Below are 26,634 nucleotides of genomic sequence, written 5' to 3'. Positions count from 1 at the left end.
AAAAAATCTTCTTGTTTTTCTTATTTTCAAATCTTTCCTTTTGCAATGATTTTTCTAATCGAGAGTTGTGCTCATATACAACTTGAGTGCAACCACCTCTGCTTTCTTCAGCTGGGATCTGCAGGTCATAACTCTCCATTGTGCCATATATGAAGTTGAATGAGATGGCAAGCAGCACTAGGGTCTGTAGCACTGCCTCTGCCTGTGGGAGCACATCCCCATTCCAAATATTGCCCCTCATGTGGCAGGCACCATGGGCTATAGGGCTCTGTGTTCACCCTGCAGGTATTGCACGGTTATGGGGGAAGAGCTGGAAAGTCCATTGGGGGGGGGTAACTCTGCCGAACTTTCAGAGCCCTGGAACATGCCACTAGGGGTGTGCAATCGTTTTTCCTGAATTAGGCAATGTCAACGAAAAACGATCAATTTATTTTCCGAAATGTCAGAAAAATTTCATTTTTGAGTTAGTGCGCGCTCTCGATAGTGCACACTAACCCAAACATGGGGGGGGGGGGGGGGGCAAACAAAGCCTAACATGAAATGTTTACCCGAAGCACATCTCTACATGCCACCACTGACTCTGGGGCTCCTTCTGATTCTGCCAAGAAGAGGATCTGCGGGTGCACGGATCACCAGTGCTCTTACCCTTTCGCTAGGTAGGGGTAAAACAAAAGGCAAGCAGCCCATCTTCCAGCGCTGTGCATATCTCTGCATTCCCTCTCTCCTAAGGCTGAAGCTTGTTTTGCCCCGGCCCACGCTGTTCTTATTGCGATCGCTGGTTGCTGCTCCAGGCCGATGCTGCCGCTACGTTTGCGAGCAGCATGGCCCTTTCTTCTTCCGCACATTCCACATCCTATTCCGGGTTTATTAGTATATTTTACAATTATTTTATATTACTTGAGGAATGCTTAAGTAGAAATGTGCAGACCAAATCTGAACTGGAAACAGTAAGAAGCCATACTCTGTATGAGGTGTAACAATGGAAAACCAAAAATATTAACTTTATGATCACTTTATTCTGTATTTGTCTTGTGCTCTGCATGGGTGACTGAATTGAGGTATTCTGCAAGCTTATAGTTTCTATAGCAGCTTGGCTTGTTCTGTTTTCCTAATAAGGGGTCTATTGGTGTTCTAGAACCTGGTTAAATATTTGTAGTGTTGGGTTGTTACTGTTTGAGTGTGTTCCATAATACAGGTGTAACTGTGTGCAGATTAGTTTGTGTGCATTATTGCAGATCCTGGGACTATGTTAGGTGCTGCATTTCTGTTTCCATTCCTCCAGTTTTGCACTGCATGCAGAGTGCCTTTTTTGGGTTTCCATTCTTTGTCTCCATATTTGTAATTTGAGGTCTTTCTGTTCTGGGTGAAGGTTACTTCTGTGTATGTGACCAAGGTGAGGTATTTTGCTAGCATGAAGGCATTCGTATCACTTGTTTGTTGTGTTTTCTGAATAGGACATACATTGGTGATAAATTGCTGTCTTTTCATAAGTAGGGCTATTGCGCCTGGTAGTGTTGCTGTTACTAAGATGACACCATAAAAAAAAAATTAAAAAAAAAATGTGTATATATGTATATTTATTTGTTTATGTATGTATGTATGGTGAGTTGTGTGGGCAGTGTTCTAGTTTTGCCTGCACCCATTGTTGGTGGGGTCTGGATTCCTATGAATGCAGAGTGTATGTTTAGATTTAGCCACGTGACTGTCATGTGTTCTGTGTGTCATGCATGTGAGAACCACTGCCTTACATCACCCCTTACAGAAGAACAGTTCATTTGCAATCGCATCTAACAGCTCATACCAAGAGTGCAGGTTCCTTTTGTATAACAGGAGAGAAATTGCTCGCTGAATATAGACTATGCAGGCAGTGTACCCTTTAAAATGAACTTTTTCTGTTATGCGACTGAAAACAACTTTGAAAAGGTATAAAATGTACAACAGCATGAAAAGATGTTAAAGCTTGAATACTTCAGAAAATAGACTATTATACTTTCACCTATAATGACATCTCAGCAAATATGACTTCCGGTGTATAGAGCATCCCACTCACTCTGCTTTCATTTTGCAAGTAGATACTCTCCTCTGTAGCTTTTACCCTACTGCTTTCTAATACATGTGGTTAAATGACATCCTGCATAGTGAAAAGGCAAAAAAAGTGAACGTCGATTGATCACTTGTCAAGTCCTAAAGCAAGAGAAAAATACCCATGTCACTGAGAATCTTGTTTCTCTTGGCTGCTATTAAATATGCTAGCTCATATTGGGGCTGATGCAATGCAGTGCACTGTTTAACTGGCAGTCGGATGCGGGTTGAATAGGTGCTAATGAATCTGCGCATCCGATGCAGAGTGAGTCTAATAGCGCTAATCACATGGAAATCCATGTGATTGAGGCTATTAGAATTCACTCCAGATGCAAAAAGAGCAGGCGTTAATTGCTGAGTGCTCCTTAAACCAGTACAGAAAAGCAGAAAAAACTGCTTTTCTGTGCTGCCTCCTGCTTAATATCATTGTGATATTAAGTAGCAAGGAAAAAAGAATAGAAAAAAAAAACAAAACATTGGCAGTCGGGTGCAGGAAACAGACACTCGAATGACAAGCGTCTGTTTCCTGAACCCTCTGGCTATGCGGCTGTGCAGCGTTTAGGAAACCGGCGTTTGTTTTCCTAACCAGTGGACCGCTGACGCCAATCAGGTTCCCGTTAGCAAGGAGGCACTAGGGTCGTGCAAGCAACCCTAGCGCCTCCTTACTAACGCGACCCCCCCCCCCTAATTTAAATATTGCATTGCGCCCCCCCTTGGGGGCACCTGGGGCGTGTTAAGAAAGTGGGTGCTGACTGCTTGGTGCCCGCTTTCTATGCAAATTTATTGCATCGGCCCCATTATGTGCAAGTATTCTTAATCTGGCTACAAGATTGCCATTCTTTAGCATATGAAGCAACAGAATTTGTTCCCTTTTTAAGATTTTTTTCAAAATAAGAAACTTGATTTTTTTTTTTTCCGAACCACTTTTAAGATTTAAAATTTAAAGCACTCATTCTGTGTTAAACATTTTTCTCCTTGTTTTTATACCTTCATTTAGGTCTCAGACGCTGTTTTATACCTTCATACAGCGTCTGAGACGTATGAGTCCACTAAGAAGCACCCTTCTCAGCAATTTACAAAGCACTCCTGAAGAAGCGATTGATACATCGCGAAACACCGGCCGCTGCGGGGGACTGTTTTTTGAGTTGACCCTCAGGGAACAGCTGAAGTGTTAAGTTTATAAAAATAGACACTTTTGAACAATGTCCTAAAAAACATCTAACTGCAAGTGACGAGTGGTCCGGATGGCAAGTGTGTTCACTGCCGTTGTCTGGCTTGCTGATGCGGTACTATTCAATATAAATTTTGATTACTCTTGGGGTCAGCACAGCGTTGAGAAATTAAATACTTTCTTTTTGTTATGGGTTCTTGATTCACAAGACTAGTGCTGGGGTTCTTTGATTTATTCTTTTAAAATCTCAACAGAAAAGAAGTTCTAAAATGGGTTAAAGAAGGTACAATCAGGAGTAGTCTTCTAAGCAAACGTTTCTTTATGGAGAGGGTTGTGGATGCATGGAATAGTCTCTCAATAGAGGTGGTGATGGGGACAGTGTTAAGAGTTCAATAATGCATAGGAGAATTGAGGTATGCACAGATCTGGTCATTCTGTTCCCCATTTCAGTGTGCTAGACCTACTGCAACTCATGGGCCCTACATGTAAATCTGGAAAAGACAAATTTGGCCTTATTCAACCACTCTGGTAGTGACTGGTCTGGGTCTATCATTAATCCCAAACCATACAGAATGGGACAGAGCCCCAACTGAAATATTACGGTTCTGTTAACATTCCATAGCCACATTCATAACCCTAATAAAGGTCCAGGATAGGACATGCCTTATTGACCATACAAAAAAAGGTACATTTTTTATCTTGTTATACAAATGCCCTCTATTACAAGGTACTATGAAATAACATAAAACCCTGGAACAAAATCTACACCTATATAGCAAACCTGCTGTACCAAACAAGCACTAATGTCTGAAATTCAAGTATAATCTGGTCTATTAAAAAGTAGCAATGCACATATTCAAAGTGCCCTAGAGCACCAATATACCACTTATTGGAATGGCGTCGGTACCTTTTTAAAATCTGCCCCAATGCATTTCTTCATGTGCTGTGCAGAATACAAGGATTTTAAGAGGTGCACATTAGTTACCCAAAGCTGACTGAAAAAAAAAATCTGACTTCCTACCAAAGAATGAGCAGGAAAATCTCTATATGATCTTGGGGTGGGGGGAGAGGAGAAACAGAAGCTATTGCAGAAAATGTGATGTCCTGTCCCCAGGCCAGAAATACAATTTGATTACGGATGGTATGGACCAGCACCAAAACCTGAGATATGTTGATGTACTTTCTATAACCTGTAACCTTACTTGACTATTTTTATAACAGTTTTCTTTTTCTTTCCCTGTTTATTTTAATCATTCTGTAGATTACTTTGGCAACGTGTGAATTTGCCAGGGCAATGAAGTAGCTTGAATCTAAGAGGAAGGAATTATAAACTTAAGTGGGAGGTGTGGCTGGGCCAAGCGATCTTTTATCTGCCATGTTCTCTTTCTATCCACACAGCAGCTCTACAAAGACATGGTCTGCATTGAAAGGAAATAACTACCAAGTGATTACCCATGGAAACCAATCACTAAACTTCATTTTCATGTGATTTCTCACCCCCCACCCCCCCAAAAGAAAACCTACATTTTTTTTCTTGTTTTTAAAACTAATTTTCCAGGAAACAGACTTGATAACCAGATACTTATTATAGGGGTATGTATGGAAGACAGTTTTGTTTGCTTTATTGGAAACACTAAAGCAAAATAAAGGAAAGGAAAATTCCTCCCATCAACACCCACTCCTCTCCTTCCAGTGCCACAACCTTTAAAAATTAAAATGCCCACCCTCACCAGATGCCTCTTGCCCTTTTCATGTGGTCTTTAAAGTTGAAATGGGGCAGGATTGATCCATAGTCGCTGCTGAATCCTGTTTTCCAAATGGCCCCGGCCAGTACCATTTTGTTGTATGGTTGTACAATAAAAGGACACCAGCCTTGGGGCTGGCTGGCACGATTTTGAAAATGGGTACGGTGGGGCAGAGCCAATTGGTAACTGCTCCTGCTCCATTAGACTTCACAGAGAGAATAAGAGGCATCCAGGAAGGGTGGGGGGATAGGGAAAGGCCCAGGGGGAGGAAAGCTTCAAATGTCAGCAGTGCTGGAGGGATTTTTTTCCAAAAGGAAATTCAATGTGTGCAGGGATTTTTTTTGGGGGGGGGGGGGGGGGAGTTAATGAGGTTTTTAAATTGCCCATTTTTTTAATATTTTTTATTTTATTAGAAAACAAATGGGCATCCTTGGTTTTATACTTCATGCTATGTAATCAAAGAGCCTTTGGATAGGATTAAGGTGTCCAGAGCAAAGCATGGTGTACAGCATGTCTCTGAAGCTGCTTACAGTCCTGTGCATTTTTTGTACAGGACAGAAATGTGGGACTCGTCCAGTGGACTTAAAATCCAAGAAATCGGGTGCATTTCAACAGTTTGGATTCACTGCAAGAATTGTTGGAGGAATAAACTCGCGCATTGGTGATTATCCCTGGCAGGTTGGTACCATGAAAGGCCTTTCCCTATGCAATGAAAAGTACAGGGTGAGAGTTGAGTAGTGATAAGGCAGTGCTGTGGCAACTTAGTTCTGGTTTGATCTGACCAGATGCTACATTCTATCAAGCTTCCACTGTCTGAAAAGTCCCATTTATGTGCTGATTTTATTAAGTCCATTAATTAAATGCTTTCAGGCCGATGCAATATCGTACGCTGGTCACAGCACACAGCCGAACATGCGATTTGGATGCGCATTTTGGATGCATGTCCATAACCCCGATGCAAAACAGGGGTCAACGCATCCAATAGAGCACTAGGCAATTGACGCTTATCACATATAAATTCATGTTGATGAGGCTAAATAGCTATTTCTCCCCGATGCAAAGATAAAACAAAAGTGCACCTGACGCACACATTTTTACTGTCAAAAATTAATGCGTGCCCCGGAGCAAGCATTTAATTTTTGGGGCGCCCAAAAAGTATAGTGCTTTTTGTACTTCGACTTAATATCGTGGTGATATTAAATCTGAGGAACTGAAAAAAAGTAGAACTGTCAAAATTTTTTTTTTTTTAAATGTGCCATGGTCAGGTTAGGAAAAGGGATGCTCTATTAACGAGCGTTCATATTCTTTACCTGAGGCTGTGCACAGGTTAGGAAAAGGGTCGCTCGTACAATTGAGTGTCTGTTTCCCTAACGTGCTGTCAGCCACCTCTCCTGGGCACCCGCTGCCGAGGAGGCGCTAAGGGCACACAGTTTCCCCAGCACCTCCTTTTTATCATGGCAGCCCATTTGCATATTGCGTCGGGCGCCCCAGAGAGGTTGAGCGGCGGGCATTAGAGCGGGTGCTTAATCATGAGCGTCCGTTTTCCTCGCGCCGCTATTGCATTGGCCTGTTTGTGAAGCATTCATACATGAAGCCACAAAATATACTGGAACTGCAAATGTTTTACATGAACAGGAAACAGGAATTGTTGCTAATGATGAGAAAATCCTTTTAAACTGAAACAAAAAAAAGAGTATCCAGTTATAAAGGAAGAGAAGAATGCGACAGAAAATGGTGGTGAAGTCATAAAATACTAAGCTTCCCATTGGCTTCCCATTCAGTTCTGGAACAGATTTTAAGATCTGGACTGATTCACAAGGCCTTTTAGGTTGTGTTGTTTCAGTGCTTCAGTTCTCTTAGATATATAAGGCCGCCTTGTATACTAAGACCCTCAGGCTAGAACTTACTCAATACTCCATCCATCAGAAGTGGCACACCTTGTGGAAACTAAAGGGACACCTTTTGCAGTTGTGGTTCTGATTTTTATTTATTTATTGTGGAGCTTTTTGCTGGAGTACCTAAGAGCCAAAGCATAACTCAAAACTTTTTTCTGAAACAGCTGAAAGTTTGTTTATTTACTCTTTCGAGTTAACACGTAGCTTTTTTGATCAGTTTACCTCTAATAGTGAGTGCTTATGTATAGTTGGAGACTATATGGCAGAGGCAGTTGGATGCTTTCCAACTTTCTTGGCTGGTCTCTTACCTTGTACAGTAGTAGTGATTGTTCCCATGTTTTGTTTTGCTGACTTGTTTTGGCTATGTTGGCTATAAATTCTTTAAGTGAGAATAAAATGGTTGGATACCCAATTCAAAACTAGGAGTATACAGGCAAATGTCTTTCACTTTTTTAGTTTTTATTTGTTTTTCTTATTTTGGAATTTTTTATTTTGTGCATGCTGTTGGCAGCTCATGGGGGCCAATGTAATAAGGTGTGCTGAAGCTGCCATAGATATGTACACATATTTGTATGCATGTTTTCCTGTGCAAAGCCCGGTTTTGTGCATGGGAAAAGCATGTACAAGCACACTTATAGACCCTCTGTTATTTGAGTGAATGCATGCAAAGGAGGTGATGTCCTAATCACGGGCAATGCAGGGAGCCACGCTAATTTTAGTGTGGGTTTTTCCTTGTGCTCTGACCGTGGCAGTAAAAGAGACAGCACTGATTTGGTAGCCATTTTATTCCGTGGTGTGGTTGTGTCCATGCAGCTCTGGTGTTATTTCGATGATGGAGATTTCCAATTTATGACCAGCTAGTCTTGATGCCATGGCATATTCTGAGGGTTCACCAATGGATGACAACAGCAGAAGGTTTAGCAGGTGACAGAGATTGTGGCACACAGTTATTTGAAATATAAAAAATACATTCCAGGGTCAAACTTTCATTGAATAGGGAGACCTGCTTGCTTGCTTTTATGCACTGCTTATGGACACCTGAGTGGCCAAATTGGTGATTAGCTAGGTGCCTTTCTGGGTGCCCGAGCACCCTGATTCACACACATTCTCTGCGCCTGAGCACCTAGATTTGTGCCTAGATGAGTACCTGTCTGACTGCCATGCAGTGTGTATTCTCACCCATGAAAATATATGCCAATTTTTCTGCAGCACAGAGTTACTTGAAATATTAAAAATACATTCCAGGGTCATACTTTCACTGAATTGGGTGACCTGTCGCTTGCTCGCTTTTATGCTTGGATTATTGGTGCAGATATTTTGCATGGATGCGGTTGCTTATTACATTGGGTCTTACTGTGCTTAAGTACGCGATGATTTCTGCACGTTTCTGTCTGTTCTCTCTTGCTGCCGATTGAGTGACCTGTCTGTCCTCATGCAACCAGACTATCAGCTCGAGTCAAACTAGTTTGACTCGAGCTGATAGGGGGCAAAGCAACAAAGGGGGTGTTGGGTGGGTGCAATGCAGAAGGTTCACCTAGGGCGCCTAATACCCTTGCACCAGCCCTGGATAAAGGTGGTTGGAATCTTTTCTTGTGAATAATTACAGAAAGATAAGTTTGACCTGCCAGTCTGATCTATTGTCTCGGTCATTAAAGGTTAGCCCTGCAGCATGCCTTTCTCCTATATTTGTTTATTTTCATCCCCTGGGGGTGAAGGCTAAAATATATGCTGCTGAAATAGATATTCATACCTTGGCAGGGATTTTGGGATAAATTTAAATCCCTTTTTGCAGTAAATTTGTTAACTGGATGGGCTCAAGACATTACAAGTTTAAATGGGGAAAAAAAGATGGAAATTGAGTTTGTGCCATCCCCTGAGCAATTTTCTAGTATTCAGATTGGGAAGTAATTTATCAAGCTGTCTACGGAACTAAAACATTTGGGTGTATTCATAGATTAAGTTCTCATTTGAGAATCTGGATTTAGCAGCTTCTAAGAAGACCCACTTTAACTTATTTGTAAAACAATTATGACCATTTTTATGTTCTCAGGACTTGAGAACAGTGATGGAAGCTATGAGCCTGTCACATCTAGGTTACTGCAACTTTTTATTTGGGTTTGCCTAAACACATCTTTGATAAGTTAACAACTTCAAAATGCAGCCACAAGAACCCTACTGGAAGAGAGCATTGCCATTGCTGATGGCTCTTCATTGGCTGCCTGTTAATTCTCAGATACATTGCAAAATCTTTGACCTATTGTGTATTGGTGAGAATTAGACCAGTTTAAGAGAGAAGATCCAGTTCAGTCAGATTGTTACATTCAAGCTTGGATGTCAGATTCTTTCTAGTAATTCTATTACAAAATTTAAGACTAGATCACAAACTTTTCAGGCATGGCTCCCACTTTGTGAAACTTTTTACCAGATTCAATGTGCAGGGCCCAAAATTGTATATCGGATTATTTAAAAACCTGGTTTTTGAGTAACTGAGTTTTTAGACGACTACTTTTTTTAAAATTTTTTTTAATAATTAGAAGGTTCTAGTTTTTAGCTTTGCACCAGAAGTAGTTTTTGTTTTGGTTAGATGGGTTTTAGATTGTCCTGATGGTAAATGCAGATGGATATATGTAATAGAATTTGGAGTGGGATGACGAATTCTAGGGATTGTTTATCTTGTTTTGTTGTGATTATATTTATAACACATTTGTATCACCTGTTCTGATATGATTTTTGTGCATTATGAGCAGTTTTATTTGATTGTAATCCACTTCGAAAAAGCATCAGCTCCTGTAAAGTGGAATATAAATGATAAATTAAAAACATTTATATAACTTTTACATATTGGATACACTGTACTGAAAAATGGTTGAATTGATGCAAGTTTAAAATATCTAAATTCTAATGCTAAAGACCAGACAAGGTAATATTTGGCAAAATGCTCTGATACCATGGGTATCAAATCATGGATGCATTTGACATTTGATGGGGTGTGGGAGAAGGGATGGCGAGGTTAATTCTAAAATCAATTGTGAAAAATTCAGAAATTTTAACTTATGGTTTCCTTAAGTGTGGTATCTTATTTTGTGTTTTGTAGGCCTCTCTGAAAACAGCAAATTCACACTTTTGTGGTGGCAGCATAATTGGAGAAAAATTAGTAGTCACTGCAGCACACTGTGTAATCCACATTGATCAGTAAGTTTTTGTGAACAGATGGAATTTATATCGGAATTGTAAATGGTGGAAATTGGGTGCGGATACCAGCATAATATCTGAAACTAATCTAGAACATTTTCATAGAAAAGAATACTCTGGAACAGGAGGCTGTCAAGGAAGATTCAGAAGCAATAACAGGACAATTTTTCTTCAAGGAAAAGGATGATGAATAAATAGAATGGTTTCCCAGGGAAGGTGGTTGAGACTAAAATGGTAATAAAATTAAAGAAAGTGTGAGAACCACAATGGCTCCCCACTTGCAAAGTAGTGAAGGGAAAGTCAGAGGTCAACTGGGATTAATGACAATGCATCCATGAAAATGGGTAGATTAGATGGGTCTTATGGCTCCTATCTGCTGTCATAGCCTGTTTGATTTCTCTTCATCCAGAGTTGACACACAATAGGCCCAGGATCACTGGTTTCTCATGTCACATTCCAGCATGGAAACTAATAATTTAATGCATTGTTATAAAGTACCAACATTAACATTTTTCAATTGCTGGTATTATCTAAAAATGTAGCAGAACGACAAGGGCAGAGTGAGAGCATACATTGGCACTGAGCATTAAGGGAAAGTAGAAAGCAGTAAATTTAATCCACACTTGGGACCTAACAAACTTGTAACAAGAGTGGATCAAGCTAACACAGGCTACAAAATAACACTTTTCTTATTTGAATAACTTTGCTAATGAAAGTACAGCGCTTGAAGTAATGTTTCAACTCATTTAAACCATGCTTATTTAAATAAAGGGAGCTAGAAATTCAAGACCAGTAAGCAGTGGTTTTTTTTTTTTCATTAAGCCATATAAGCTCCAGTTTAACAGGCTTTCTTCTATACTATACATATTAGAAAAACCATGCTAAAAACAGACCACAGGTCAGACAAAATGATCCATTAAAGGCAAACCAAATAACCATGAAATGCAGCTTTTAATCCAGAAATGTTTCCTTTTTAGTCTCCTTTATAGGGATACCAAGTAGCAGATTGATATTGCATGTTTCTAAGGCCTTCTAAATGAAAGGAGAACGTCAGGATTGTGTTTGGCATAATAACATCTCTGCTCATCCGCATTTTTGTTAATTTCACTTTTGTTAATCTAGCATAGCAAACTCCCTTCTCTTTCCCCTCTCCCACACCACCTTCAAGGATTAGTGGAAGCTTCCGTTAAATTAGGCAGCTCTATACTTTAAGGTACAACTATAAATTTCTTAGTAGGAAACTGCTGCCACTGTTTCGGATTCATACAGTGAGGTCCAGTGTGTCTTTCAGCTCACAGTCCTACTTAGGCAGCTGCCTATTTCTTTCAGAAGCCTATTGCAGAAACTGACTGTGACTGTCGGAGAACATAATCTGGAACACAAGGATGAGCAAGAACAGAGTATTCAGGTGGAACGCATCCGGTTTCACCCCCATTATGACAGCAATGGAAACATGAACTGTGATATTGCTCTTCTGCATCTGAAAGACAAAATCCAGTATGGTAAGTGTGTGCAGTTTGTTTGGGAGATAGGAAGGGTGCCAAGTCTTGGGCTTTTGCATAGACCGTATAAAGATGGATCCATTATTTTTCACTGGAATAGTCTGACTTGGTCAGTATGACTAGATGACTCTGGCTTCTCTGGTAACTGCATTTTTTTATATATTGCTATGTATTGGCTGCCCATTTGCTTACACTCACACTGGTAGATATTAAAACCCCTACGCATGGGACTCAGCGTGGTGCGCGCTGCGCAGATTTTAAAACCCGTGCGGATGCACGCATATCTCCCACTAGGCGCACAAATCATTAAAAAAAAAAAAAAAAGGATGGGGTATGGGTGGTCCGAGTCTGTAAAATGAAGTCAGCACGTAAGTATTTACGCGCACAAGCGCGTGCCGAGGTACCCTACCGCGTGACTTAATTCTGCTGTGGACTGCAAGTAAGTCATGTAACAAAAAAAAAATATGCTAGTCAGTGTGGGTTTTAAGGTTCAGGGCTAATAGGGTAAAAGGGAGGCAAGTTAGCTAGAGGGATAGAGAAGTCCTCTCCTTTACTGGGGAAAAAGGGCTATTTTATCAGTGTGCATAGCCACTGAAATTTCCACCACTTGCGCACTTGAGGCGGCATTTGCGTGCACATGCGTGCATCAGTATAAAATCATGCACACATGTACGCGCATATAACCAATTTTATAAAATGCACGTATATATGCATGTATGCACACACGTATGCGTTAAAATCGCCATGTCCATGTAAGGTCAAGAAAAGGTTACAGTAATAACTATTTGACGGGCAGTTTTTTTGAAAGCTTTTTTGCCATGAGTGAACTGCTGTTTATCTGTAGAAAAGTTGTCTTAAAAATTCCCCTCCCCCTCTTGGTCAGTGCAGATGAAAGTACAGCATCAGTCATAAGAAGGGTACTTTTACCAATGACCTGAAAGAGAAGCCTGCAGAGGGAGTTATGCACCCATGGGGCTCTCATCATAAAAGCCCCCGGTGTTGCTTTCCTGCAGGTACACTTGTACCTTCTTCCACAGGGAATGGTACCCCACTCCTGCAGCCTGCTAGTTTATTTTTAGGGAAACCCTACTCTGTTTTCCTTTTGAAAATGGGCTTGCAGGCTTTCAGAATAATGCTTCTCCTCCACCCACCGTGGACTGTGTATCTGTGGAATACCCCATCATTCCTGTGGACCCTCCGACATACAAATTTGGTGTGGATGAGATGCAAAGCCAAAAAGTTATTAGGGGATGATAATTGGGTGAATGTCTCTGTAGAATATGGATCTGGATAAAAAATGTCCTTTTCTAATTTCTCTTTGTTTCTCCGCCCCCCACCCCTAAGAACCTAAGGGCTGGATTTTAAGACTTATGCATGGGCGTAGATTTGTGCGCACAAATCTACGCCCGATTTTATAACATGCGTGCGCAGCTGCACGATTGTTATAAAATCCGGGGTTGACGTACACAAGGGGGTGCACACTTGTGTGTGCTGAGCCTCGCAGCCTTCCTCCATTCCCTCCGCCTCCCCCCCCCCCCCCTTACCTTAACTTAGAAGTTGCGCCTGCCTCTGGGCAGGCGTAGGCTGTGCGCACTGGCCGGCCCGCAATCTCGGGCACAGTGGCAAATGGCCGCTGTGCCTGGAGCTCTGGCCCCACCCCCTTTTTCAAGCCCCGGGGCTCGCGTGCGTCGCCGGCCTATGCAAAATAGGCTCGGCGTGCGCAGGAGGGGTTTAAAAGGGTTGTGCGTGTAACCCTTTTAAAATCCGCCCCTAAGAGCGTACCCCTACCCAGCAAGCCCTGACCATGTCGATGTGATTCTGAATGGCAAAACTATTAGTGGGGGAGAGACATAGAATGATTGTATGAGCTTCCTTCACTTCATAATATAGGTTGAAAATGTTTAAGTAAATATTTTATAAAACTGAACATTTTTAAATTAAAATGCTTTAATGTTCCTGCAATAGGGGGCCTGATTCAATGAAAACAAAAGCATAAAATTGTGGTTCCTTGTTTCTGGCTTGCCTTCTTAGTATATTATCCTTATCCATCAGTTCCGAACTGAGCAGGAGCCAATCCCCTGTCGTTCCTGCCCTGCCCCTGCTGTTCCGCACAGTTCACATGGCAAAATGGTGCCAGCCTAAGATCACCAGCGCCTGTTTGAAAAATAAAACAGAAGCTGCGGGACAGGAGCGACTGGGGACTAATTACCCCTGTCCTACTTGGAGTGCATGTGTAGGGTTAAGATACTGGGAAGGGGGTGGCAGGCAGAAGCTTGGGATTTTTAAAAATATTTTTCAGTAGGGTGCAGAACCCTGGGCCGGACACCAGTTTTTTTTTGTTTTTTTTTTCTTTTTTCATTTTTTTCTTTGATTTTCATTTGAAGGGAAACACAAAAAAAATGTGTGGTGCATGCCCCTACTTGATAGTTTGGATGTTTTCTTCTAGGGTACAGATAGAATAGTCCTGAAGTGCCTCCCAAACCCCCCCCATAGGCATATCTCTATTTTACTGTCTTTATTTGCGGAGATCTAGTCTTGGTTTTCAGTTTCTATCCTGTTTCACTAGAGCAACATTCATTGTTTCACATCCCTCACTGGATAGGCACCACCTTAGCAGGTGAGCATAAATAGGATTCATTATTATGATCTTTTCAGTCCGAGTGACTGCAGAATGAGCTGAATTTTGTAATATCAGCTGTGGGCACCAGGACACAGCAGAAGCTGTCAAAGAATTTAATTTAATCCTGGCACATGGAGAGAAGAAATTCTGAATTCATACCACAGCAAACTTTTTCAGGATAGTACTTATGCAGTGACTCCATTTGTATATCAATTGAGGTAGAAGATGATTGCCAGAGATGTTACAGATCTTTTAATATAATCTAGCCATCAAATTGAAAATGGATTATTTCACAAAAAAGGTAACTGCTTGCATCCTGGTGGTACACAGAAATCTGTATACAGAAAACTCACAGATGTAGTTACTGCCACAGCTTTGAGTCAGAAGTGGTTTGTATACCATACGTACAAAAACTTCTATTTATATATAGTTACATGCTTATGTTTTGACCCAAAAGAGAAAAATGCCCCCAAGCTCTAATCAAATTCTTTATACAAAAATGATAAAACTAAGTTATCATGTTGAACATCACATTTTTTATGTAGTATACCAAAGATGGACAATGCCAAGCAGATAAAACCTGTGGAGTGCTTAACCATTAATACCATGCAAACTAGATGAAAGAAAGCTATTAATCTCCTTATGCTCCCCCAGCTCTGTTCCCTCCCCCCCACCCCCATATTACACCCAACACACACAAAATAAAATTCCACTAGAGCATGAATTAAACAAATATTCCAGCCACTCTATGCATCCGACGTGCTTTTTCGCCGAACCTGACACATCGATGCGCCTCATCGAAGCCGAGGCTTCCATGTGCTTCATTGATGTAATGCATCTGATGCAGCAAGGCATTCACGTCTGAGTGACTGGTTGAAGCCGGGGCAGCAGGTATCTTCTTATTTGGGGATCCCAATCTGTGTACCTCCCTTCGCCGGCACAGAGGTATCACGGCCTGATTGAGGTGCAGAGGAGAGTTGGCCAATGCATCTATGTGCAGAGTCTATGCTGGAAATACGCTGACCTGTGGAGACATTGCTCCAACATAAATATAGGCAAGGCCTAGGAGGCCAGCCAGCAGGTGTACGTGGACTTACCTTGTTAGACCTTATCAGAGGAGAGCATCACCAATCTGTGAGATGTTTCTAGCACTTCAGAGAGAGGTCCCTTCAAGAAACTCTTCCCATGTGAGCCTATGTTCAAAACTCTCTGACCGAACACCTCTGATCAGGATGACAGAAGGAGGCTATCAATCCATTTTGCTTACATGCATGGGGTTGAACCATCCTCTTGCCTAAGAAGGAAGAATGTTTCTCCTGTCCAGCACATTGGTCATGTCAATTGAGGTTGCCTGAACTCAGGGTGGAGGTTCATGGCATACTACGACCACTTTGGATATTGATGAAGCAGAATTAGTTGTGACTGGGGTGCCAGTGATCCTGTCACAGCGGTTAGAAAGCTGGCCTCCCTATCAGTCCTATGGGGTTCAAACTCTTCAACTCATTGGAGAAAGGGATGACTTAGGGCTGTAACAATGTGTTAGACTGGGAAAACGAAGTGCCAAATTTGGCAAATTTCTTTGGCGGCCCTGGGCAACAGTCTGCATAAAAGAAAACAAAATGTGACTACCCAAATCCAAGGACTGGATTAGTGGCAGGATTACTGGCAGGGCACAGTGCCCAGCCAGCAAGTGTCAAACAGTTGCAAAATGATAGCGACATCAGCCATGCAATTATATGTAGCCCACTAATAATTGAGGCAGGCAACACGGGGATGCAATGCCTGCCCCCCTCACCAGGCCAGATCAACATATGGCAACTCTGGAGGGCTAGTCACCCTCCATGGTGGCCCATAGGAGGGCTATCCACCAATGGATGTACCACACCTCCAACAAAGGCGGGGGCACCCATACACATCAGATTCAAACCCAAGTGATTCCGGTGAGGGCGGTAATCATGGCCCGCACGAGAGGCCAGAGGAGGGTTGACTACGCAGACAGCTGCTGAGAAGCAGGACTTGTCTAAGTAGACAGGAGCCCAGGCCTCACACTCTGAATAACCACAGCCTGTGCAGGGATTCCACAGTAGACTGATGTGGTGACACCTTACTCCTGAGAATGGGAATCTAGCCACACAATGGCAGGTTACCTCGTCAGGCGGGGAACTGCCCTAGTACACTTTGGTCACCAAAAGCAATAGGGAATCCAGGCTCCCCCGTCTGCCCACACAGGCTTCGCCTAGTACAAGATGCTTCCCTCTTCCCAGAGGTGAAGAGACTACCATATAATTTCCTCATATCCTGCATACGAGGACCACTCAAAGACTAAGCTCGAATGGGATTGGTATCGCACACAGGACCTCGATGGTCCATGGATACTGTGGGACACTTGCCTGGTTCATCCACCCATGGACATAAATGAGACCTACTGTCAGGAAGGATGATCCTTACTCCACCTGATGTGCTCCTGCTAGCATCCAACATTGGGGCGGTTGAAGGACATGTCAACATACCTGAACCTTCTGATTCAGAAGCACATTGTAGGGGGGGGTCTTCCAGTAAGTACCCTGCCTGGAAGGACTACAATGGTAATTGCGCCAAGCACGCAAGGTGGAGTGGAGAACACTGATCAAACCTTCTCTGCTACCCAGGAAGCATGTAGAATATTTTCTCCCCCATGCTGAGCAAGAAGAGCAATGGTATTGAAAAGGGTGCGTCAGCACCATCGCAGCCTATCATCTCCTCAGGATGACTCCCTGATGTCATACCTAGCGTTGAACTCCAGATTACCAAAGGATCCTCCTGCTACACTGGCAGTCAAGGAGAGTGGCTCCGTGACACTCTAGCTGGAGTCTGACTCAACCCAGGTTTCTGCTATATGCATCATCAGACAGCTGTCACCAGGGACATCGTGCTGGTCCCATTCTAAAAGATGAGTATACCTTTGGGACATTTACAATAGAAAAGCATTTTGAGCTATTAAGTGTTGCAAAGTGGTCTTATATTTAAAGAGTTTGGCTCTGTTCCAAGGTTTGTGCGATATGCGATGCACATAATGACTAACAACGGTTTGGGTCTATAAATGTTTTATGAAAAATGAACATTTAAAAAATTTCTAAAAATTAACCTCGTGATAAATAAAGCAATTTGGACCTGTACACTACATAAATGAGTCTGTATGCTTAACAAACTCATGTAGATCAGAGGTCCTACAAATACATAAATAACTGAATTAGTGATTTGCTTATGTGGTTCTACATTGTGATTGTTGATAAAAGGAATACCAGTTACCTTTGTACAGTTTGTGTGTTTTACAATTTTGGAGGTTCTGGAGTAAAAGTATTTTGGGCATATAGGGTGTAAAAATGTACAGAAACGTGTTAGAAAAAAAATAGTAACTTATTAAACTTTTCAAGTATACTTTTAGATTTACCTATTGCCTTACTATGCAAACATTACCATAATTTAATGGTACATATCACTTTTCACAACTGTACTGCCTAAATTAGAAACATCTTTGAAAAAAAATGTGGCATAATCAGCTATTCAAAGAAGTATTTTTTTAAACTGAAAGATGGCCTTCTATAGCTGATGGTTGAATCATTAATAACTTGCTTTATCTTTTTCTAAAAAAACAAAAACAGATGTAAAGAAAACAAAAATGCAGCTTTATTCTCTTGTACTACTTTTTTTTTTTTTTTTTTTTTAAGGCACTTTGATACAGCCAGTCTGCCTCCCCCATAAAGATGAGAAGTTTGAAACTGGAACATTGTGTGTCACTAGTGGCTGGGGCAGGACAAATGAAAGTAAGTGAAATTTTATATCTAACATGGGGCTCCATTAGCTAGCCATAGTAGTCTTTGACAGAACTGGATTCTTTTCAGCACATATCTTTTTGATTGAACCAAGGTACCTATCCGCCAAAATGTGAATTGTAGCTCTCTTCAAAAGAGAAGATACACTAGAAGTAATTTTGAAACACCAATGCATTTGAAGGCAATTGCATGCAGACTTTACACCAGTTTCCAAAGGGAGAGAACATGCATACTTTTGGTTTGAAAATGATTCTACGGTATTTTCAAACTACCTGCCTACAAAGTAGTATCTGCTTTTTTGTGCACAGTGGCCTGATTTTAAAAGGCATTTACACACTTTGAAATTGGGGTTTACATGTATAAATGAACTCTACCCATGTAAGTGGCTTCTGAAAATTGCTACAATAGTAGTTGCATGTGTAAATTCTCTTGAAAATTACTCCAGTGTTTTTGGTAAAAATTTACATGCAAACTTTTGAAAATGCAAAAAGTGTGTAAGTCCAAACTTCTACTCTCTTCAGATAAACTTATGCACATAAGTTTACCCACTTAACTGGCTGGCAATCTTGTAACAGGCCATTTCTGTGGTTAAAATAGCTTTACTTACTGAAATGCCTTTTGAAAATTACTCTGTGCACAAAGCTAGACATTTGATTGGTTTCCTTAAAAGGAAAGCAAAGAACAGGTGAATTTAATCTAAAGAGTGAAAAATTAGAAAACTTGATCATTCTAACATTGTTCTTATAGGTAGGAAATATTTGCACCATTTTTTAAACACTAAAATATATCAATCGTGGGGGATTACCTTACTTTCAAAGCATACTCATTTATGATGCAGGTGGTGAAATTGCTACTCTGTTGCAAAGCGTGGAGCTCCCCCTCATTGAAGAAGGGACCTGTAATGTTGCACTGAACTCCTTGGGGCTTTCTACAATAGACGAGTCCATGATGTGTGCTGGCTTTCCTGATGGTGGAAAGGATGCCTGTCAGGTAAAAATAGTACATCTTAATGTTCTACTAAAAAATTGCCCAAGCAAATGTCTGTAATCTGATTTCCCCTTGGTGATTTACTAGAGTTTACAAGAATACATTGCCTGCTTGTAGTCCAGATTTGATTTTTTTTTTTTTTTTTAAAGACACAAAGCATTTCAAAGTACAAATCAGTTGATGAACTCTATCTTGGTTTTATAAAAAAAAAAATGTACTTTTATATTTTATGCATTTATAAATTACACTTTTACCTTTTCAACTGACACTAGAATTAGTTCAATGCTCAAGACAGTTTTGTTTTGTTTGTTTTTTTTAATTCAAAGGTTTATAGACTGAATACTATGAACAACAACAAAAAATTTCACTTGATAACGACAAGGTTTCTGTTTGGTGAAAGGTGTCTTCCTGTGCAGTGTGGAAATTGCTTCCATTTTTTGAAACAATATGACAGCCAGCAAAGGAACAGCTGGGATGTGGACAGAGTTCAGTTTAGAAGTAGATGTTGCTGATTTAAGATTAAAATACAACTGCCAAGTCTTGTGGAGACTGAATAAAATGAGTAAATATATACTGGCTTGGAACTTGAGATGACAGATCAGTTAAGGAAAAGCTGAGAGAGGAAAAAAGGGTCAGATCTGTTGAGTTCAAAAGTGCAAATTGTCCAAAAATTGGTCTGCTTGGGCAATGTTCTACTCAAGGGTTTAGCTTTTCCCTATTCCTCATGAAGAGAATTCACAGAAAAATTAGTTCAAGCGAATATTTGAAAAGTGCTATGGTGTTTTTTGTTTTGGGTTGTGTTTTTTTTTTTTTTTTTGCTTGAAACAGGCTGAATATATGAATTGGTTGACATTTTCTGTGTATTTTGTTGTTTTTGGACTAGCTTCTGCTTGTGGGTTTTGTTTTTTTTTGTTTTTCCTTCTCTTCCTGAAGTTTCAGCAAATTTAAATTCTTGAACAAAAGTTATTTCTAAGTTGTTCCAGCAAACTGATTTTGTTCTTTTTGATTTTCCCCTCATATTTGCCCAATGGATATTAGATACAAACAAACTACCTTTCATAGAAAGTCCAGACTTTCTTCTTTTCTCAAGGATGACAAGTATATGATGTCCTCATGTAGTGGGTTTTTTTTTTAATAATTTTAGTTTTGGAATCTTGTCTCGTTTTTTGAGGGGCTTTTTATGTATAGTGGAAAAAGGTATATAGGTAGGTTTTGTTAACCTATTACAGACCACGTTCTTTAAGATCAAGGTTTTTAGATGAATGTTGGGATTTATTGATCCTCTTAAACTGTATAACAGCCAGTATTGTTGTTGGTTTTATTTTAGTTTTTGTTAATCTTGATTATGCATGTGTAATCTGCCTCAGGTGACACGAGTCAGACGTGGTCAGTAATGAAATTAAAAATAAAGCATTTAAATCTGGCCCAAAGATGTTAAACTTGAATAGGATCAAGTTGCTGCTTCCCAGGATTTTAAGAAGATTGGGCAGAATTTCTTTGGTTTCTGCATCCAGAAGTTTGTGGAGCAAAATTCTTTAAAAACTTAACTTGTAAAGTAAGTTTAGTTCTCACAGGACAAGCAGGATGGTAGTCCTCACATAGGGGTGACATCACAGGATGGAGCCCAATCAAGGAACACTTCTGTCAAAGTTTCCAGAACTTTGTCTGGCACCTACTGGGCATGCCCAGCATGGCACTAAACCTGCAGCCAGCAGGGGTCCCCCTTCAGTCTTCTTTTTTCCGAGCAGCAGTAGCCACACGGTTAAGGAGCTCCACAGAGATTCCTGACAGGAATTTTCCTCACGGAAATATTAAATAGCTTCATACCCCACAGGGGTCCCTCCTTCAAATTTTTGACTGCGCGGTTCTCCGGTAAGTTTTTACCCGTTTTTGGTCGAGTTTGGTCCTCGTGGCCTACTGGCCGTCGACCGTACCATGGCTCTAGTTTTTCATGGCCATGGCATCAGGGTTCTGTCGGTGCCCGGACTGCAATCGTACCATGTCCGTAACGGACCCTCATAAGGTCTGTGAAATGTGTCTCGGATGTGAGCATGATGTCCTGACCTGCACCAAATGTGCCCTAATGACACCAAAAGGTTGCAAGGCCAGAATGGAGAAGACGGAACTTCTCTTCCGTGCTCAAACCCCAACACCATCCATTGCATCAACGTCGTCAGAACCGGCGCCAGTATCAACCACTGGCCGGTGACCATCCGGCATTGATGACTTCTCGGCCTTCAACTCCCTCTACTCCCCCTCAGGACCGAGGGGGATCGCAGAGAGCGACATTGCCATAGACATCGGAAATCTCGGACCATCGAGGGAGCAAAATCATTGATCCCGCCATCGTCCGAGCCGCCATCAAAGAAACCCCGTCCAGAAAAGGCACCGACCTTTTCGGCGACCGTGTCACCGAGGCAACCCTCACCCAAAAGGGGAATGGGAGCCGTGACGCCGCCTTTAACGGTGGGCCCTCCGGCTATGCCTCTGCCTCCTTCTTCTGTTCTGGAGCTGGGGCTGCTTGCTCCAGGTCTCAGAGAAGAACTGGACTGGCTGGTTCAGGAGGCCAACGACAAGGTGATGCATCGACTCCAAGTTCCTCCAGCACAGACACCCGGTACCGATCATAGAACCGACCGCTGACCCGATTCCGCAGCATTGGCACTGCTGCTCTCGAAAATGGATTGCTGCTTTTCCACCGATGGATCCCGGGTCACCGATTGCTCCGGTGCCCTCTCTGCTTACCTTGTCATTGGGAGGGGAAACACCATTCTGCATCTCTCCATTGGGAGTCCTACCGATGCCTCAGCCATCGATGCCGATGCGTCTGGCGCCACCAATCCATTCATCGATGCCCTCGATGCCTTCATCAGTGCCTCCAATTATTCCTTCTATTCTTTCAGAGCCTAGACCAGGACCTTCAGGGATTCTACCATCCCGTCCCCCTAGGGCTCTTAGAGGGGCAGATGCCGATCCCTATGATACCTGGACAGATGATTCTTCACCAGACACAGATGACCTGCCTTCACCACCTTCTCCTTCTGAAAGCAGAAAGCATTCTCCTCCAGAGGACCTTTCCTTCATAAACTTTGTGAAGGAGATGTCTGAATTGGTTCCCTTCCAATTACAGACTGAACAAGATGACAGGCACCAAATGATGGAGCTTTTACAATTCCTGGATGCTCCCAAAGAAATAACCTCCATCCCTATTCACCAAGTTCTTCTGGATCTCTTCAAAAAGAACTGGGAACACCCTGGCTCTGTTGCTCCAGTCAACAGGAAGGCTGACACCACTTATTTGGTACAGTCGGCCCCAGGTTTTCAAAAATCTCAATTCGATCACCACTCTGTCATCGTGGAATCTGCCCAAAAGAGGGCAAAGAGATCAAAACCTCACACTTCCTATCCCCCAGGCAAGGAGCAAAAATTTCTAGATGCCATTGGTCGCCGTGTCTTCCAAGGCTCAATGCTCATCTCTCGAATTGCCTCTTATCAGTTCTATATGACCCAATACAACAGGGTCTTATTAAGTAGATACAAGATTTGACAGACTCCCTGCCTCAGCAATATCAAGATCAGCTCCAAACCCTAGTAAACAAGGGTTTTGAGGCGGGCAAGCATGAGATAAGATCATCTTACGATATCTTTGACACTGCTACCAGGGTATCTGCAGCTGCTATCTCAGTGAGAAGATGGGCCTGGCTCAAGTCTTTGGACTTTCGCCCTGAAGTGCAGGATAGATTGTCCTTTGTAGGAGACAATCTGTTCGGCGAACAGATTCAACGAACGGTGGCGGAACTCAAGGACCATCATGAGACCCTGAGACAGCTCTCTGATGCCTTCTGAGTATGCCTCCAAGCAGCCATTCAGGAAGGATACTAAAAAGTCATTCTTCCATCCAAAGAAGTCCTATTCACCACCGTCTAGGACTCGTTCCACGAGACCTTTCCAAAAGGCCCAGTCTCATCAGATACGAAAACAAAAGCCGCAAGCAGCTCCTCAGCCAGGCCCTGCTTCCGGTTTTTGACTGCTGCATAGAGCAGCAGCCAGCTTCCACTGCCTCGCATACCAGTGGGAGGTCGATTGTGCCATTTCCACAACAAGTGGGGCACAATCACCTCAGACCAGTGGGTCCTCACCATAATCTCTCGGGGTTATCACCTGAACTTTCTCTCCATCCCACCGGACTCCCCACCTCGGCTGACATGGGGAACATCCGACCACTTCTAGAACAGGAAGTCTCCCTCCTTCTCCAGTTCAGAGCAATAGAACCAGTACCCTATTCCCAATGAGGCCTAGGATTCTATTTCCGGTACTTTCTAATCCCAAAAAATCAGGTGGCGTTCGTCCAATTCTGGACCTATGTGCCCTCAACAAGTACCTCCAACGAGAAAAGTTCAAGATGGTAACCTTGGGTTCCCTCCTTCCTCTTCTGCAAAATGGAGACTGGCTCTGCTCTCTAGACCTCCAGGACACATACACTCATATTGTGATAACTACATCTCATCGCAAATACCTGAGATTTCTGGTAGGCCCCAAGCACTGTCAGTACCAAGTGCTTCCATTCGGCCTTGCATCTGCACCACGAGTCTTCCCGAAATGTCTCGTAGTAGTTGCAGCCTTCCTCAGGACTCAAGGTGTTCAAGTCTATCCCTATCTAGATTGGTTGATCAGGGCTCCCACTCAACAAACTGCTCTGTCGTCCCTGCATCTTACCTTACACACCCTGATTTCACTAGGATTTCTTGTCAACTATGACAAATCCTACTTAGTCCCATCTCAAACCTTATCATTCATAGGGGCAGAATTGGACACCTTGCAGGCAAAAGCTTTTCTACTTCGACAACGAGCTCTCACTCTCGTCCCTCTTGCATACCAGCTGCAGTCTCAGCGCTACATGACTACACGCTGCTTTCTCATCCTACTGGGACACATGGCGTCCTCAGTTCAGGTCACTCCAATGGCCCGCCTAGCCATGAGAGTCATGCAGTGGACTTTAAGGTCACAATGGACTCAATGCATTCAGCCCCTGTCGACCATTGTCCACGTCACCGACTCATTCAGTCAGTCTCTCGCCTGGTGGAAAACTCAGATCAATCTTCTCCAAGGCTTGCCCTTCCAGCCTCCAGACCCTCAAATAATTCTCACCACTGATGCTTCCAATCTCGGCTGGGGAGCCCATGTGGCCAATCTGCAGACACAAGGAAATTGGTCTCCAGAGGAAGCCAAACACCAAATCAATTTCCTGGAGCTGCGAGCAATCAGATATGCTCTCAGGGTATTTCAGGATTGCCTCTCCAGCCAAGTCATCCTGATTCAGACTGACAACCAGGTGGCCATGTGGTACATTAACAAACAGGGAGGGACGGGCTCCTACCTACTGTGCCACGAAGCTGCACAGATATGGGCAGAGGCCCTCTCCCATTCGATGTACCTCAGGGCCACCCTCTTGTTGGGAGTGGACAATGTGTTGGCAGACAAGCTAAGTCGTGCCTTTCAACCGCACGAGTGGTCTCTCAACCCCTTAGTGGTGGACTCGATCTTCCAACAATGGGGTTATCCTCAAATAGACCTCTTTGCAACATGTCAAAACTGCAAAGTAGAGAACCTTTGCTCTCACTCGCAGTCAACACTCTCAACCAAGAGATGCGTTGTTCCTCTCGTGGGCGACAGGTCTCCTATATGCATTCCCTCCACTTCCACTTCTCTCGTGAATTTACGTCAGGACAAGGGAACCATGATCCTGATAGCACCTCACTGGCCTTGCCCAAGTGTGGTTTCCAATACTTCAGGATCTCTCCATTTGCAGACACATTCCCTTGGGGAAAGGACCCGCTTCTGATTACACAAAACAACGGGTGCCTGCACCACCCCAATCTGCAAGCCTTGTCCCTGACTGCATGGATGTTGAAAGGTTAATCCTTCAGCCACTTAACCTTTCTGAATCAGTTTCCCGTGTCCTGATTGCTTCACGGAAGCCTTCCATGAGAGAGTCTTATTCTTACAAATGGAACAGGTTTCAGTCATGGTGCTCCTGCACCTTCTGCCTTGTGCTGCCACCCCCCCCCCCCCCCAGTTGCAGCAGTGGCAAAGAGATTCGAATCCCCACTACTCTTTGCTGCTGCTGCTCATGCCCCCTAATGGTTGGTGGCCCAGGCTTAGCTCACCTAGTGCTGAGAAAAACAAAGACAGAACAATGAATCCTTTCCAGTGTAGAAGAAAGGGGGAGGCTTAAGCTGTGCACCTATAGCTGGGAAAAAAAACCCAGCCAGCTTGTGAGTTGAGGGTAATCTGACAGGCTGAAAATTATAAGCAGGAACAGAAGCTTGCATGTGAGCAGTATGCAGTCTGAAGAGACATGGCACTTATTTAAAAAAAAAAAAAAAAAAAAAAAAAAAAAAAAAGGTTATTCTTGCACAGTTTTTCACTTACATTCACAAGGTGATTTTGAATCTGTCTTTAACAAGTTTGAAAGGTAGTCTCTGTAAACTGATGGTGGTGGTTCACCACCACCATCAATTTACAGAGATGGTGGTGCACTACTCGCTTGTTGGTGTGGTATTTCTGGAACATAGGCCTTATTAATGCCCAGCAATCTGCTTGGTGAGAATGTAAAAATAACTGCTGATTAGTGCCTGTATGTAGACCCAGTTGCTGGAGGCATGGAAGCAGGTCTGTTGCTAGGACAACTGCCCAGGATGCCAACCAGAGGGGGTGCCATATCACTTTTTAATCGTGCTGTGTGCCGAAAGGGGAAGGCGCTGAAAGTAACCCTTGCCCATATTGCTATTTTCTCTAGTGACTGCCTTGCACAGAAGAGGGGAAAGTACATTGCTTGCAGTAGTGTTCACACAACAACTGAATTGTCAAGCAGGTGTTTTATAAACTACGGTCAGTTCATGTTATATGGATTAAACACTGTACAATCAAAGCATTGGTATTATAGAGATCTGTTTTTATGCCTTGTTTTTATAGGGTGATTCAGGGGGTCCTCTAGTGTGCAGGAGACCCAGTGGCATCTGGGTACTAACTGGAGTGACATCGTGGGGAATAGGATGTGCTCGATCTTGGGGCAAATCAGTAAGCCAAAGCCATCAAAAGGGTAGCCCTGGTGTCTATGCAAATGTTGCGACGCTAATGAGTTTCCTGACGAATGATACAATCCCTGGTAAGTAGTATCACTGTGGCTATCGTCTCTATTGATGGAAGTTAAAGACCATGGTGCTTATGTAGCAAATCAAATGCTTATATTCAACCTACACTAGTTTTGCCTAGACTGCATGAGTGTAATAGTCCTTAAAAAGAAATAAATATATATCTATATCGATGTAGATGTAGATATATATAGAGAGATAATCATTTGCATTGGAATTTTAGTTTAAGAATTTTGTTCTCAGGGGAGCTAATTTTCAAAAGAGTTGTACCTGCAAATGTAACATGCTATCATAGCAATTTTCAAAAGCCCATCGATGTGCTTACAGTGTACTCATGCATGTTAAACCTCTTGATAATTCAATGACACATATTGTAGCAATTTTCAGAGCCCTCTTACACGGGTAATGTATTTACCCATTGAAAACCCCAGTTTTATGTATGTAAATCATTTTGAAAATTACCCCTTAATGTGT

The 26,634-nt window shown here is 42.5% G+C and overlaps 1 protein-coding gene across 2 annotated transcripts in view; it reads left to right on the top strand.

The window, feature by feature from the left end:
• The window catches only part of OVCH1 (ovochymase 1), a 161,345-nt gene that overhangs the window by 14,497 nt on the left and 120,214 nt on the right, over positions 1–26,634 (top strand). For both annotated transcript variants that reach the window (XR_003856433.1, XM_029599997.1), the window contains exons 3-8: positions 5,552–5,676; positions 9,988–10,085; positions 11,415–11,587; positions 17,915–18,010; positions 18,858–19,009; positions 25,982–26,174. Coding sequence is in view for 1 of the 2 variants with exons in the window: in XM_029599997.1 (XP_029455857.1) it covers positions 5,552–5,676; positions 9,988–10,085; positions 11,415–11,587; positions 17,915–18,010; positions 18,858–19,009; positions 25,982–26,174 (837 nt within the window). In the remaining variant the exon portion in view is untranslated. The remainder of the gene's footprint in view (positions 1–5,551; positions 5,677–9,987; positions 10,086–11,414; positions 11,588–17,914; positions 18,011–18,857; positions 19,010–25,981; positions 26,175–26,634) is intronic.

The sequence above is a fragment of the Rhinatrema bivittatum genome, chromosome 4 (assembly GCF_901001135.1).
Source record: "Rhinatrema bivittatum chromosome 4, aRhiBiv1.1, whole genome shotgun sequence".
Classification (NCBI taxonomy): Eukaryota; Metazoa; Chordata; class Amphibia; order Gymnophiona; family Rhinatrematidae; genus Rhinatrema; species Rhinatrema bivittatum.
The sequence above is the reverse complement of the archived record's forward strand: the minus strand, read 5'-3'. Positions and strand labels throughout refer to the sequence as shown.